This window comes from Gekko japonicus, unplaced genomic scaffold, assembly GCF_001447785.1.
Source record: "Gekko japonicus isolate JY-2015 unplaced genomic scaffold, Gekko_japonicus_V1.1 scaffold2889, whole genome shotgun sequence".
NCBI lineage: Eukaryota > Metazoa > Chordata > Lepidosauria > Squamata > Gekkonidae > Gekko > Gekko japonicus.
Window position 1 is genome coordinate 68,108 of NW_015164282.1, and position 13,241 is coordinate 81,348.

Below are 13,241 nucleotides of genomic sequence, written 5' to 3' on the forward strand. Positions count from 1 at the left end.
CACACATTTAGCCCTCTTCTAACCCCATTAGGCTATTCCAGCACCTCAAATTTCTTCCTTGTGGGGGAAGAGTAGCAGGGAGCGTTTGCCCAAGGTGAGGGTGAAGCAAGGAGTTAGAAGGAGACACAGTCACGCCGGGCAATCCAAGAGCCTGAAGAACCGACTGAGTCTGGGCAAAAGAACCATCGTCCATACAAAGATAAGTGTTGTTTATTTTATTTTATTTTTTCATGTAAAACCCTTTCTTTTTTTCCTTGCAAGTATTATATAGATGGAAAATAGTAGGAGTGAAAAGCTATAAAAGGGAAGAGGGAGGGAATGCCCTTACTGCTTCACTATTCAAGACAGAAGAAGCTTTCCCCTAAGCAGCTAATTAAGTATAGGAGACAGTTAAGGGAAACAAACAAGAGAAACAGTAGGGCAAAATATATAAAAGCAGAGACCTGTTAGTAAAAACAACTTTGTGTTTTGCTTGCTCTTTTCGTTTTTCCTTTTTCTGTCTTAGTGGCACGTTCCAGAAATAAAATATCATGAACCAGAGAAAAACAGTGCATGTCTCATCTCAATTTTCAGCACGACATACTGCTGTGAACAACTGTATTCTATAATGAAGTTTGTGAAGCATCTTGCAGTCTTTACAAATCAACACCTGCTAATTCATACAGTCCTGACAACATATCAGACAGATTTTCAATGACTCACAGCCAAGATGGAGGCTCATAAGATTTCTATTAGCAGTAAGCAGTCAGTTAGTATCTCTGATTTAATTGATTCACATATTTTACACCATGTTTTGACCAGATACTAGAATAGATATCATTAGAAATCTCCAGGGCTTTTTTTGTAGAAAAAGCCCAGCAGGACCTCATTAGCATAATTGGCCACACCCAACAGCAGAAACGTATTAGCATATTAGGCATCACCCCTGATAGCACAGGTCATTAGCATATGAGGCCACACCCCTGTGTTACCAGAAGTGTGCTCATCCAGCCACACCCACCTTTTGCTTCTTATTCTGTTTACCTTGTTTGTTGTCAAAACCCAGGGCTTTTTTTGTAGCAGGAACTCCTTTGCATGTTAGGCCACACACCCCTAATGTAGCCAATCCTAATGAGTTTCTGCTGTTGGGTGTGGCCTGTTATGCTAATGAGTCCCTGCTGGGCGTGGCCAACTCAGGAGCCAGCCGGAACTCCGTTCCTGTGCATTACATTCCTGCCCAAAAATAGCCCTGGAAATATCTGTTTTTACCACTTGTGTTTTTACTTTGGGCAGTCCCATTTAATAAAATGCAAATTTGCATATTTTCAATAAAAACATTAGAGTTGCCAGGTCTGACTTGGAAAATACCTGGGGACTTTGGGGGTGGAGCCAGGAGACTTGCAAGTCCTGAACTAATTTCTGAAGGAACACTCCTTGATTTTGCCAAGGACTGGAATGGGAAAATCGTGCAGGGCAGGATCACGTATGCTTGGGTGACTGGAGTTGTTGTTCTATAGGTCCCTGGCTCTGCATTGTCCATATTCCCCTTCAACAGGGTTTGTCTAATTCTGCAAAGATCAAGTTGTCATCATGGTTTGAGTTCTGCATTTTAAAGCACAGGCTGCATTAACTAAAGTTGACTTTATACTGTTTACAGTTGTACTGTTTAAATTATTCCTAAAAGATAGTTTAAAGGAGTTATATAATACAAATATAAGTAAATCTATGTAAATATATGGTTTGTCATAGAAATGATAATAGTTTATATGTTGTATGTTTTGTATGTTTGTAAACTGAAATTTAAAAAAAAATTACATTGGCCCACTCAAAGTTTTAAAGCTAGTGCCATTTTTGACTCACAGGGTAAAAGAATTTGTTCACAAAATTGCATACACGGGTTTTCCCCTTTATCAAGTTCTGTGGAAGCTGTAGGGTGCCAGTTGAACCCCTCTGCCAATTACTCTGTCTTTCTTTTCTTAATCACCCTACCACATTTCCGGCAACAAAACATGCAACATTTCACAGCACTGAAGATGAACACTGCAGTGCAAACAGTCAAGAATGCCAAGATATCCAGGCAGTGATACTGGTACCAGGTCAAGTGATGGGCAGCTGGTCTCAAGTGCTTGGCGTTTTTGTGGCGCATGACAAACTCAATCCAAAAGACAGCTCGGTCCAGGGGCTTTACGGGTTGGTCATGGTGAATTTGAGACAGCCTGACTGCATTTTCTTTGTACCTGGAGAAAGGAAGGGTAGACAAGAACAAACAGGGCTGGAACCACTGGTGGTGTTCATCATGCAGTCGAGCAAGCCTGTAGCCACAGTGGTGCAGTAAGGGGCGGGCCCCCACCAATCGTTTGTCATGCCCCTCCAATCGGCACTAGGGGTTGGTGTGAAATCTGTCACAAGCCTTCTGCCCATGAGGGAGAGATTCTCCTTCCCTCCTGCTGCCTTCCTCCCAGGCTTTGCCAGTGAGAGAGAGAGTCCCCTTCCCTCCTCCCTCCCAGGCTTTGCCTCCTGCACAGAGTGGTTGCTCCTGCTGTGCTCTGAAGCAGCTGGCACAGTCCTTTCCCCACCTTAGCTTGCTAGCTCGTGCCAGTCACGGATTCCTCTGATCTGCACATCAAGGTAGAAGCTTTTGGGGGAGTGTTCAAAGGTGGTTGGAATCATAGGAGGTGAGTGGTTGCAGCAGCCTCTGTATTCTGCCTTTCACAAGTGGACTCGTAACCATTTTACAGTGGGCGCAGGTGCCAATGCAGGTGCCCATGGCCCTTGGGGCGACAGCGGAAAGAGTTCTGCACCACAAGCCCACAGTGGATCCGGGCATCATAGCATTTTAAAATCACTGTAAAATGGTGATAATGAATTGGTGCTGGCAACAATGTTGCCTGGGCTCAGCAAGGGATGGGGGGAGAGACAATCTCTGCCCCTGTAGAGAGCCTCCCCAGCTCCTCTTCTCATCTGCGTGAAGCAGAAAAGCCACCCTTCCCCTGCATGCCAGGAAACGTGTGCTGCAAAGGAAAAGTGTATGTGCACATGTTTGCTAGGGTTGCCAACTCCATGTTGGGAAATTCCTGGAGATTTGGGGGTTGGAAACTGGGGGAGGTGAGGTAGGGACATTTTTGTTGTTGCTCAGTCGCACAGTTGAGTCCGACTCTTCGCAACCCCAATGGACCACATCACGCCAGGCCCTCCTGTCTTCCGCCATCCTCCGGAGTTGGCTCAGTTTCATGTCCGTTGCATCGATGACACTTAATCAGGTATAATTCCACAGAGTCTATCCTCTGAAGTAGCCATTTTCTCCGGGGGGAGTGATCATTCCAGTCTGGTGATCCCTTGTAATTCTAGGAAACCTCCAGGCCCCACTTGGATTTTGGCAACCCTACTGCATTCCAGCCTGAGTTCCTATAGCTATCCTATGTACATCCTCCTCTATGTGAAGTCAAACCAGAGCAGGGACCTGGGCTTTTGGTGGGCTTCAAGGGAAGATGGTGTTGTGAATCAAAGGGGCCATCCCAGATGTGATGATATCACTTCCAGGAGACGTCATTGCATTGGGGACTCCCGGAACACCCCCCGCTGGCATGACAAGGGGACCTGGCAACCCTAGGTCTAGGGTTTTGGGTGATCTCCAACATAACACTGCCCCCCAGGAAAAGGATTCTGTCAGTTAACTTCATGTTTTAATGAAGCAAAATGTTCCTTTTTTAAAAAATCTCAGTTTACTACTCTTCACGATTAAGAATATAATTGAATATGTAATATAATTTGGAATGGTAGATTTAAATGGAATTTGCTATTCTGGGGACAACAAAAATACTCTACAGTTTGCCTCCATGTGACTAGCACCCAAAAATGTAAACCGCCCAGAGACCCCTACGGGGGTTAGGGCGGTATATCAAGTTGAAATAATAAATAAATAAAAGCGATGGAGGGGATCTAATGACTGGATTCTCACAATTTAGGTTACATTAATCTCCAGTTTTGACATATTTTACCTATGTTGTTTTCCCCCCCAGTTGAACCCAAACAGTTGATAACCAGAAACCAAGCTTGTCATTCTTTCTATCTGTTAAAAAACACTTCACTATTTTGCATGCTAATTTAACAAGCCACCACCATCTATATATACAACTATGATCTATAATTCCATTTCATTGTCCGACGAAGTGTGGGTGCATATGAAAGCTCACACCTTGAATAAACCTTTGTTGGTCTTTAAGAGGACACTGGACTCTACCTTTGTCCTTATTGCTTCAGATCAACACAGCTGCCCACTTTGATCTATCAGGATTACCTGCAAGACTTTTCTTTTGCTGCACTCACTACTTCATCCTGCTCTAGACATTGTCGATGGACAATTGCCTGCATTTAGTTCTACGAAAGAGTTTGCAACTAACTCACATAGAATTGTGAATGACAGCGTTCACAGCCTCCACCAAATCTTGAGCTGTCATTGTATGGAAGTTCAGCTCCACAGCCATTCCCTTTGCTCTCATATGGGCAATGTTATCAGGTTGGTCAGCAAACAGGGGGATACCAACCATGGGAATCCCATGGTAAATAGCTTCATAGATCCCATTTGTTCCACCATGTGTTATAAAGGCTTTGGTCTTGGGGTGTCCTGGAATAGAAGATGAACATGTACTGATAAATATTACAGGAAGCTACAAGAAGATTATCATAACTGACTAGGAATAAGGCCCATTGTGGAAATAAATACAATGGCCTCTAGAAAGAGGCTCTGGGAGAGTGCCCTAGACTTGGGCACTCAGTGCCAATTTGCTGTGGCAACCTCAGCAGGGTATAATGACACCGAGTCTACCATTTTCTCCAGAAAACTAATCTCTGCTACCTGAAGAGCAGTTGTAACTCTGAGTGATCTCCAGCCCGCACCTGGAGATTGGCAACAATGGTTCCCCATGAGGGAATGGCTGGTTTGGAGGGTGGAAGCTATGGCATTGTACCTTTCTGAGGTCCCACCCCTCTTCGAACCCCACCCTCTCCATGCTCCACCCCTCAAGTCACCAGGAATTTCCCAACCTGGAGTTGGCAACTCTATCTCCTTCCCAGCCAAGCATCAACCTGCCATTATCTGCCCCTCACTCTTCAGCTTTCCATCTCCCACACACACACACCTGCAGCCTCTACTGTGCTCTGACGCCCTGACTGCTACGTCACGTTGGCTGTCATAGGAGGGCCATCTCAGCAGGGTATAAGGACACTGAGTCCACCATTTTCTCCAGAGGAACTGATCTCTGCCATCTGGAGAGCAGTTGTAATTCTGAGTGCTCTCCAACCCTCACCTGGAGATTGGCAACAATGGTTCCCCAGGAGGAAAAGTACAGTTTTTCTCTACAATGGGGACCAAAGCAGCTTACATCATTCTCTTCTCCCCCTTTTGACTGGCACAACAAACCTGTGAGGTAGGTTAGGCTGAAAGTCTGTGACTGGTCCAAAATCACCCATTCAGCTTCCACAGCAAGAACCTGGGTCTAGGAGACCCTCCTCTGAAGTGCTGACTGCTACGCCTAGGGTAGCCAACCTCCAGGTGAAGCCTGAAGATTGCCAGTTATCATAGACTCTCCAGTGTTCCCTCTAAGCTGAGTTAGTGTGAGCTAGCTCACAGTTTTTTACCCTCCGGCTCACACATTTTTTGTCTTAGCTCAGGAAGGATGGCTCCAGTCCAGAGCAAACTAATTTATGCAATAGCCAAATCACCTGCCTACACACAGTTTTAATGCTGGTAGCTCACAAAGTAGAATTTTTGCTCACAGGACTCCATGGCTTAGAGGGAGCATTAGACTCTATCATAAGATCTCCAGGAATTTCCCTACCTGGAGCCGGCAACCCTAGTCTGGACGGGCCCCAATGAGTTTTCTCCGAAAAGCCAAAATACGGTGGAAAGGGCCTTTTACTGACAGAACCAAGTTTGGGTGCCTAGCAACAGGCACTGAGGGAAAAGTAGGATTGCCAGCTGTGAGTAGGGAAATACCTGGAGAGCTGGGGAGTGGATCCTGTGGAGGGCAGCGTTTGGGGAGGGGAAGGACTCAGCAGGGTATAATACCATGGGGGAACTGATCTCTGCCTGGCAGACCCTGCTCTGATGCACTGACTGCTACGCCTAGGGTAGCCAACCTCCAGGTGGAGCCTGAAGATCACCAGGTATCTCAGCTGAACTCCAGACATCCCCCACAGAGAAAATAACTGCTTTGGAGGGTGGGCTCTATGGCATTCTGTTCAGCTGAGGCCTCTCCCCTCCCCACACCCTGGCTTCCTTAGACTGGCTTCCTTAGACACAGAATATCCAGGAATTTCCCAACCTGGAGCTGGCAACCCTAGTCAGGACAGGCCCCAATGAGTTCCTCACAAAGGCCTGGGAAGGATTTCCTTCTACCAGCAGCCACTGAGGGAAAAGTTAGTCCCACAGAGGAGCCAAGCAGGAGAAGTGTCTTCGTTAGGAGAGACAGTCATTTGCCAGTAATTCTGACGTTACAGTGGCTGAGGTGGGAGTGGAAGGGGAAGAGGAGCAGACCCAGCACCCAGCCAATGGCACACGAGTACTCTTGAGTGGCGGCTGATGGGCCAATGGCTGATGGAGTGCATTGCACAGCCAATGGGAGAGATAGAAAGTGCCACCCTACTACTCAATTATATATAAAGGAGAGATTCCCAGATGCATATTCCAGCTTAGTACAGCTGGCATGCAATCCTTGAAGGTTATTTATATAGATTCCCATAATATGGAATTTGTTCTTAGTGCACAATGAAATGCACATAAGATAATTTTGCAATGACCAACATTCTGACTTATGGTCATCAAACACTCTTGATTCTAATTTGTTAGTTGTAACCAGTTCTTTTTTTGTTGTTGTTCAGTCGCACAGTCGAGTCCGACTCTTCGTGACCCCATGGACCAGATCACGCCAGGCCAGTCACAGGTGTGTTTCTTTGCTCCATCAGTGCTACATGGGCATCTTTACCTGATGCACTGGTTTTGTAAAACAGTAATTTGATTGTCTAAATCATGCGTTCAGCCCCTCCATTTGATTGAGGGTATCCTGGATCTTGTCACCTGTCATCATGAGAGCATCCTGTAAGGAAACAACGTCTTTCATGGGGCAGTATGACCACAGGCTGGGGTCTGTTTGTGTTCTCTGTTGTGGCCAGCCTTGCTTGTGTAAATTTAAGCAGGGCCTGTAGCTGAGGATCTTGGCTTGTTGTTGTTGTTCAGTTGCACAGTCGAGTCCGGCTCTTCGTGACCTCATGGACCAGCTCCCGCCAGGCCCTCCTGTCTTCCGCCGTCCTCTGAAGCTTGCTCAATTTCATGTTCATTGCAACTATGACACTGTCTAACCATCTCATCCTTTGCCGTCCCCGTCTTCTTTGACCTTCAATCTTTCCCAGCATCAGGGTCTTCTCCAGTGAGTGCTCCCTTCTCGTTTGGTGGCCAAAGTATTTGAGCTTCAGTTTCATTATCTGGCCTTCCAGGGAACAGTCAGGGTTGATTTCTTTTAGGATTGACTGATTTGATCTTCTTGCAGTCCAAGGGACTCTCAAGAGTCTTCTCCAGCACCATAGTTCAAAAGAATCTATTCTTCGGCGCTCAGCCTTCCTTATAGTCCAACTCTCGCAGCCACACATGACTACTGGGAATACCATTGCTTTGACCATGTGGACTTTTGTTGGCATGGTGATCTCTACTTTTTATCATGCTGTTAAGGTTCACCATCGCTTTCCTCCCAAGGAGCAGGCGTCTTTTAATTTCATGGCTGCTGTCACAGTCTACGGTGATCTGGGATCCCAGGAATGTGAAGTCTGTCACTACTTCCATGACTTCCCCTTCCATTTGTCAAGGAGTGATGGGGCCGGATGCCATGATCTTAGTTTTTTTTTTTATGTTGAGCTTCAAGCCCACTTTGGCGCTCTCCTCTTTTATCCTGAGCTAGAGGCTCTTTAGGTCCTCTTCACTTTTCTTTAGCCAGTTCTTTAGCCAGTTCTTAATGTATATTTGTATACCTTTTAAATTTTCCATTGGTTATTCACAAGTTTTCCCCTTTCTATGGTAGGCACTGCTGAGAGCTGTATAACCTGATTTCCTACTTCTGGGTGCTGCCAAGTAAAAATGGGAGATTTTTATTTCTCAGATGGCTGATTTAAATGGTGACGACAACAGCAGTAGTTAGGCCACATCAGATTTGATCTGTGTCCCACTACAAACCAGTTTTCTTTCACAAGGAGGGCAGTCAGGGAAGCCTCTGAGAACAGAAATGTTAAAAATAGTCCTGGGAGCCACAGTCTTTGTTTTCAGTCTTTAGTTCACCACTGTACATGCAGAGTTTGCTATCGTCACCCGTTCAAATCTTGTTTTCGTACAAAAAATGCCCCGAGATAATTACAGGGGTGAACTTAAGTGTAGTGTAGAATGTAAGTTCGGGGACAGCGTCTAACCAGGATTCAAGGTCTAGTGCAGAAAGGACCATAGTCTTGACCTGGGAGCTGCCCTCTGACCCCCCCTTCTTTCTCTCGCTTTGTCCTCTCCCTCCCTGCATATGGCCTTCCATGGAGGCACAGGGCTACAGGTCTCTCCTGCAGAGACAGTGCCCTCAAACTCTCCCACACATGATGGTGGACAAGCCGGCCTTCGTGACAGGGAAAGTCCTCTTTGGATGAGGCTTCTTTCTCTTCCTTTGACTGCGTCCTGAATGTGAACTGGATCTACTTGAAGAAATGTAAGTTTACCTTTTTTGCAATCTACTTCTTGGGAGACTGACTTACTGCAGTCAGTGCCACACTTCTATGACTGGGCAGAACTCTGCTATATTAACCAATTCTCCCAATATGTGGCAGCAGAGGGGAACACATTTCCTTACCGCTGGCAGAACAGTACAGTGAAGCCCAAGTCTGCAGCACCAGGACTCACCGAGCAGGTCATTTTGTGGTATCCAGTCATAAAGCCTGGTGTTCGATCCCAGTGTGTCTGGCCTTTTCCCTTTGTACCGCCAAACGACCTGAAATAGAGACATCAGAGGAGTGTCCCATACATTCCAAGCTGTGAAAATAATTCCTCTTGATATTGACCTGTAAGTTTTTAATACATTTGGCAGCTAATTTATGGTGACCCCCTCATGGGGTTTTCAAGGCAAGTGATGATTAGAGGTGGTTTGCCCTTGCCTGCCTCTGCATGGCAACCCTGGACTTCCTTGTTGGTCTCCCATCCAAATTCTAACCAGGGCCAACTCTGCTTAGCTTCTGGGATCTAATGGGGCTAGCCTGGGCCATCCAGGCAACAAGTCTTTAGTCTTATTAAAAGGTCATGCTAATTAATGCATAACAAAAATTGAGTTCTTTTTTTTCATTTTGAAGATTGCAAAGCTGTGCACCTTCAGTGGCCAAGAGAACTAAACTTTACATTTATGTAACATATTGCAGTCAAGATGATCCTGCATCACCATTTGGTGTAGTAGTTAGGAGCGTGGACTCTAATCTGGGAGAACCGGGTTTGATTCCCCACTTCTCCACATGCAGCTGCTGGTGTGACCTTGGGTCAGTCACAAGTTCCCTCAGAGCTGTTCTCTCAAGGGCAGTTCTCGAAAGAGATCTCTCAGCCCCACCTACCTCACAGGGTGTCTGTTGTGGGGGGAGGGGAAGGAGATGGTATGCTGCTCTGTGACTCCTTTGGGTAGTGAATAGCGGGGCATAGATCCCATCTCTTCTTCTTGTCTTAGATTTAATATTACATAATTCAGATTTCATATTACCTTATTTATTACTAGGAAAAAGGCCCGTTGTGGAAATAAATACAACGACCTCTAGAAAGAGGTTATGGGTGGATGCCCCAGCCTTGGACACTCAGTGTCAATTTGCTGTGGCAACCTCAGCAGGTTATAATGACACTGAGTCCACCATTTTCTCCAGAGGACTGATCTCTGCTACCTAAGGAACAGTTGTAATTTTGAGTGATCTCCAGCCCTCACCTGGAGATTGGCAACGATGGTTACCCAGAAGGGAATAGTTGGTTTGGAGGGTGGAGTCTATGGCTTTGTACCTGTCCGAGGTCCCACGCCTCCTGAAACCTCACCCTCTCCAGGCTCCATCCCTCTCAATCTCTACAGGAATTTCCCACCTGGAGTTGGCAACCCTATCTCCTTCCCAGCCAATCATCAACCTACCTTTATTTCCCCCTCACTCTTCAGCTTTCCACCCCCCACACACCTGCAGCCTCTCCTGTGCTCTGAAGCCCTGATTGCTACGTCACATTGGCTGTCATATGGGGGCCACCTCAGCAGCATATAAGGATACAGAGCCCACCATTTTCTCCAGGGGAACTGATCTCTGCCATCTGGAAAGCAGTTGTAATTCTGAGTGATCTCCAGCCCTCACCTGGAGATTGGACACATTTTACCTCAGAACAGAAAACTGTTTGAAATGTTAGAGGCAAAAGCCAATCAAGTCGCATAAGCCAATCAAGTCGCATATGCAAACGACCTCTATGTTCCAAGGCAAAGGCCAATGAGGCTGCATATGCAAATAACCTCTGTGTTCTGACTGGCAGAAACAGCAAAAGGTTTAGAATGTTGGAGGCAGGACTCAGGCAATGGATAGGGAGGCAGTGGATAGGGAGACCCTCTTAATGACAGATCAGAGAGCGAAGTGATTTTGGAGCATGTGGAATGTTCTAGAGAAGTGACACCACCATTAGGCTTTTATTTATAAGGGAGATGTCTTATTCTATTAGACATTCTTTTGTCTTCCCTTTCTTGAGGTACTTTAAATAGTGAAAATTTTGTTTATCTCTAATTTTCCTTTGACTATATTTTTAAATTTATTTTTATTTTGTTAATTGCACGTCTTACACTTGAAGGGGAGGAAGCAGTATACCAAGCAGTGTTCCCGGTGTAACAGGCCGGATTAACCCCCCGGCCAGAGTAACCCCGGGGTTATTCTGGCCTAGCCTAGAATAACCCCGGAGGGGTTATTGAGGGGTTATTCTGGCCTAGCCTAGAGTAACCCCGGCGGTCACAGGCCAGAGTCACCCCCCCTGGCCAGAATAACCCCAGGGTTACTCTGGCCTAGCCCATACTCTGGCCAGAGTGGTAAGTTAAATGTCAGCTGAATCCAATCTCTTCTTCTTTTTTTAACTTCTTCTTTTTAACTCCATAACACAACAACCTGTAACCCCGGTCTTAGTTGAGTGGTAACTTAGATGTCAGTGTAACCAGCACAGTGTCAGCTTCTGAGGGTTTCAGGTCCATGAGAAACTTGTCAGGCAATCTGAGATTCCTCTTGGTAGTGAAGAACAGGGTATGAATCCAATCTCATTAGTCAACAGACCCAAATATCAACAGTACTACGACTGACATTTCTTTGGAGAGCCAATTTTTTAAAACTATATAGGTAGGTACTTTGTTATTAATTTAATTATGGTACTCCTAAGGCTGTCCATAATGTAATATAAGTCATAACATCCTGAAACTTCTACTTTGATGGCTACCAAGTACCCACAGAGATATAATTATTCAAAGCTAAACACTAATGACAACATCAAAATGATCATGCTTGTTTCCAAGATAAAGTGCATGCTCTGTTGTTGACTGCAGATTGAAGCTTGCGGGATAGGTCAACCATTCCATGGAGTGACCAGCTTTTGTGTAGATGAGAATGTCGCAACTCAGCAGATTCACTGTGGCCATGATCTCTGCATCAGTTGCCCAGACTCCATCATGAGAGATGCCAGAAGTGCTCACATATTCACTCTCTGCACACATAGAATTTTATTACTTCAACCAGGAAAAAAACCAACAGTAAAAACATTAGACTTGATGTTCACTTAACTTAGCTGTCCATAATGTAATATAAGTCATAACATCCTGAAACTTCTACTTTGATGGCTACCAAGTACCCACAGAGATATAATTATTCAAAGCTAAACACTAATGACAACATCAAAATGATCATGCTTGTTTCCAAGATAAAGTGCATGCTCTGTTGTTGCCTTGGTCATTGCCAATGCGGGATAGGTCAACCATTCCATGGAGTGACCAGCTTTTGTGTGGATGAGGATGTCGCAACTCAGCAGATTCGCTGTGGCCATGATCTCTGCATCAGTTGCCCAGACTCCATCATGAGAGATGCCAGAAGTGCTCACATATTCACTATCATTCCGGTTCAAGTAGTTTCTCTGTGAAAAGTATGCAGGCGGAGAGTGGTTTCAGCTAAGCGTACCTTTATTTAGTTAAGAACAAAGACAACTGACCGGCTCGCAAGCCGGTTTATATTCATTCAGAAAACCCGCCACCAAACTCACCTAAACACACCCCCTACTCCCGATAGGCTATTTACAGTAACCGAGAGACCCATTGGCCTCCCGGCTTGGGACCTAGCCCTTTCATTGGGCCAGCTAGGATCCTACGGACCCATTGTCTTTAGACTTGAAGCTATTGAGGAATTGTGCCTGGCCAGCCCGGGCAAGTCCTTTTTGCTAACAAGACTCCACAGCTTAGAGGGAGCATTGATACCAAACATATTGAAAACACACCAAATAAGCCATTTGTTATCTTACCAGAAGTGTCATAGCCTCCCTAAAGTAAGCATTGCTAGTACAGAAGAAATTCAGATATAAAGCAATACCCTCAGCAGTACTTTATGGTAGATATACCTGGACCCCCATGCACAAGAGAACTTGCTCCTGTTTGTTAAAACAGGTGGAGTCGGCTTCCCATATATTACTCCATTGTCCTATGTATGACGAAGAGAGACAGCAGCTGTTGATACCCCTTCTCTCTCGTTTTAAACCCTTGGCTAATTATCTTACATATGCCAAGGAATGCTTGATGAAGTTCTTATTGGCCAATACTTATGAGCCTGTCTCACGCAGTGTTGCTAAATATTGTTACCTGGTAATTAAAAAGCGCAGAATGTACTGTAACTCAAGCCATTAATGACGGAATTGACTGGTTTGGTATTTTAGTATTTAAGGCTGCAAGGATTCTATGTTGTAGATTCGGTGTTGTACTATTTTGGTTTATTTTGCTGGTCTTATGACTGTTTTTAATAAACTTGACTTGATATAAAGCAATGAAATAAAAACCATGCTAGGTAGGAGCAGACACTGAAAGCATGAAAGGGCAAGGGTGAGGGGAAAAGGAACCATGATATCGATAACTATATTTTTACAGGGTCTGGTTTTCAAAAAAACCGATTCAAACAAAATGTTTTTCATCAGTTGTCATTTCGTGCAGGAACGAGCAGGAACGGCATTC

General features: G+C 45.3%; 1 protein-coding gene across 1 annotated transcript in view; it reads right to left on the reverse strand.

The window, feature by feature from the left end:
• Positions 1-1,919: 1,919 nt before the first annotated feature.
• LOC107108341 (UDP-glucuronosyltransferase 2A2-like) overlaps positions 1,920-13,241 on the reverse strand; it is a 34,597-nt gene continuing 23,275 nt past the window's right edge. The window contains exons 4-6 of the mRNA XM_015408767.1: positions 8,903-8,990; positions 4,384-4,603; positions 1,920-2,216 (exon numbers count right to left, since the gene is read on the reverse strand). Coding sequence (XP_015264253.1) covers positions 1,937-2,216; positions 4,384-4,603; positions 8,903-8,990 — 588 coding nt within the window. The 3' untranslated portion in view covers positions 1,920-1,936. The remainder of the gene's footprint in view (positions 2,217-4,383; positions 4,604-8,902; positions 8,991-13,241) is intronic.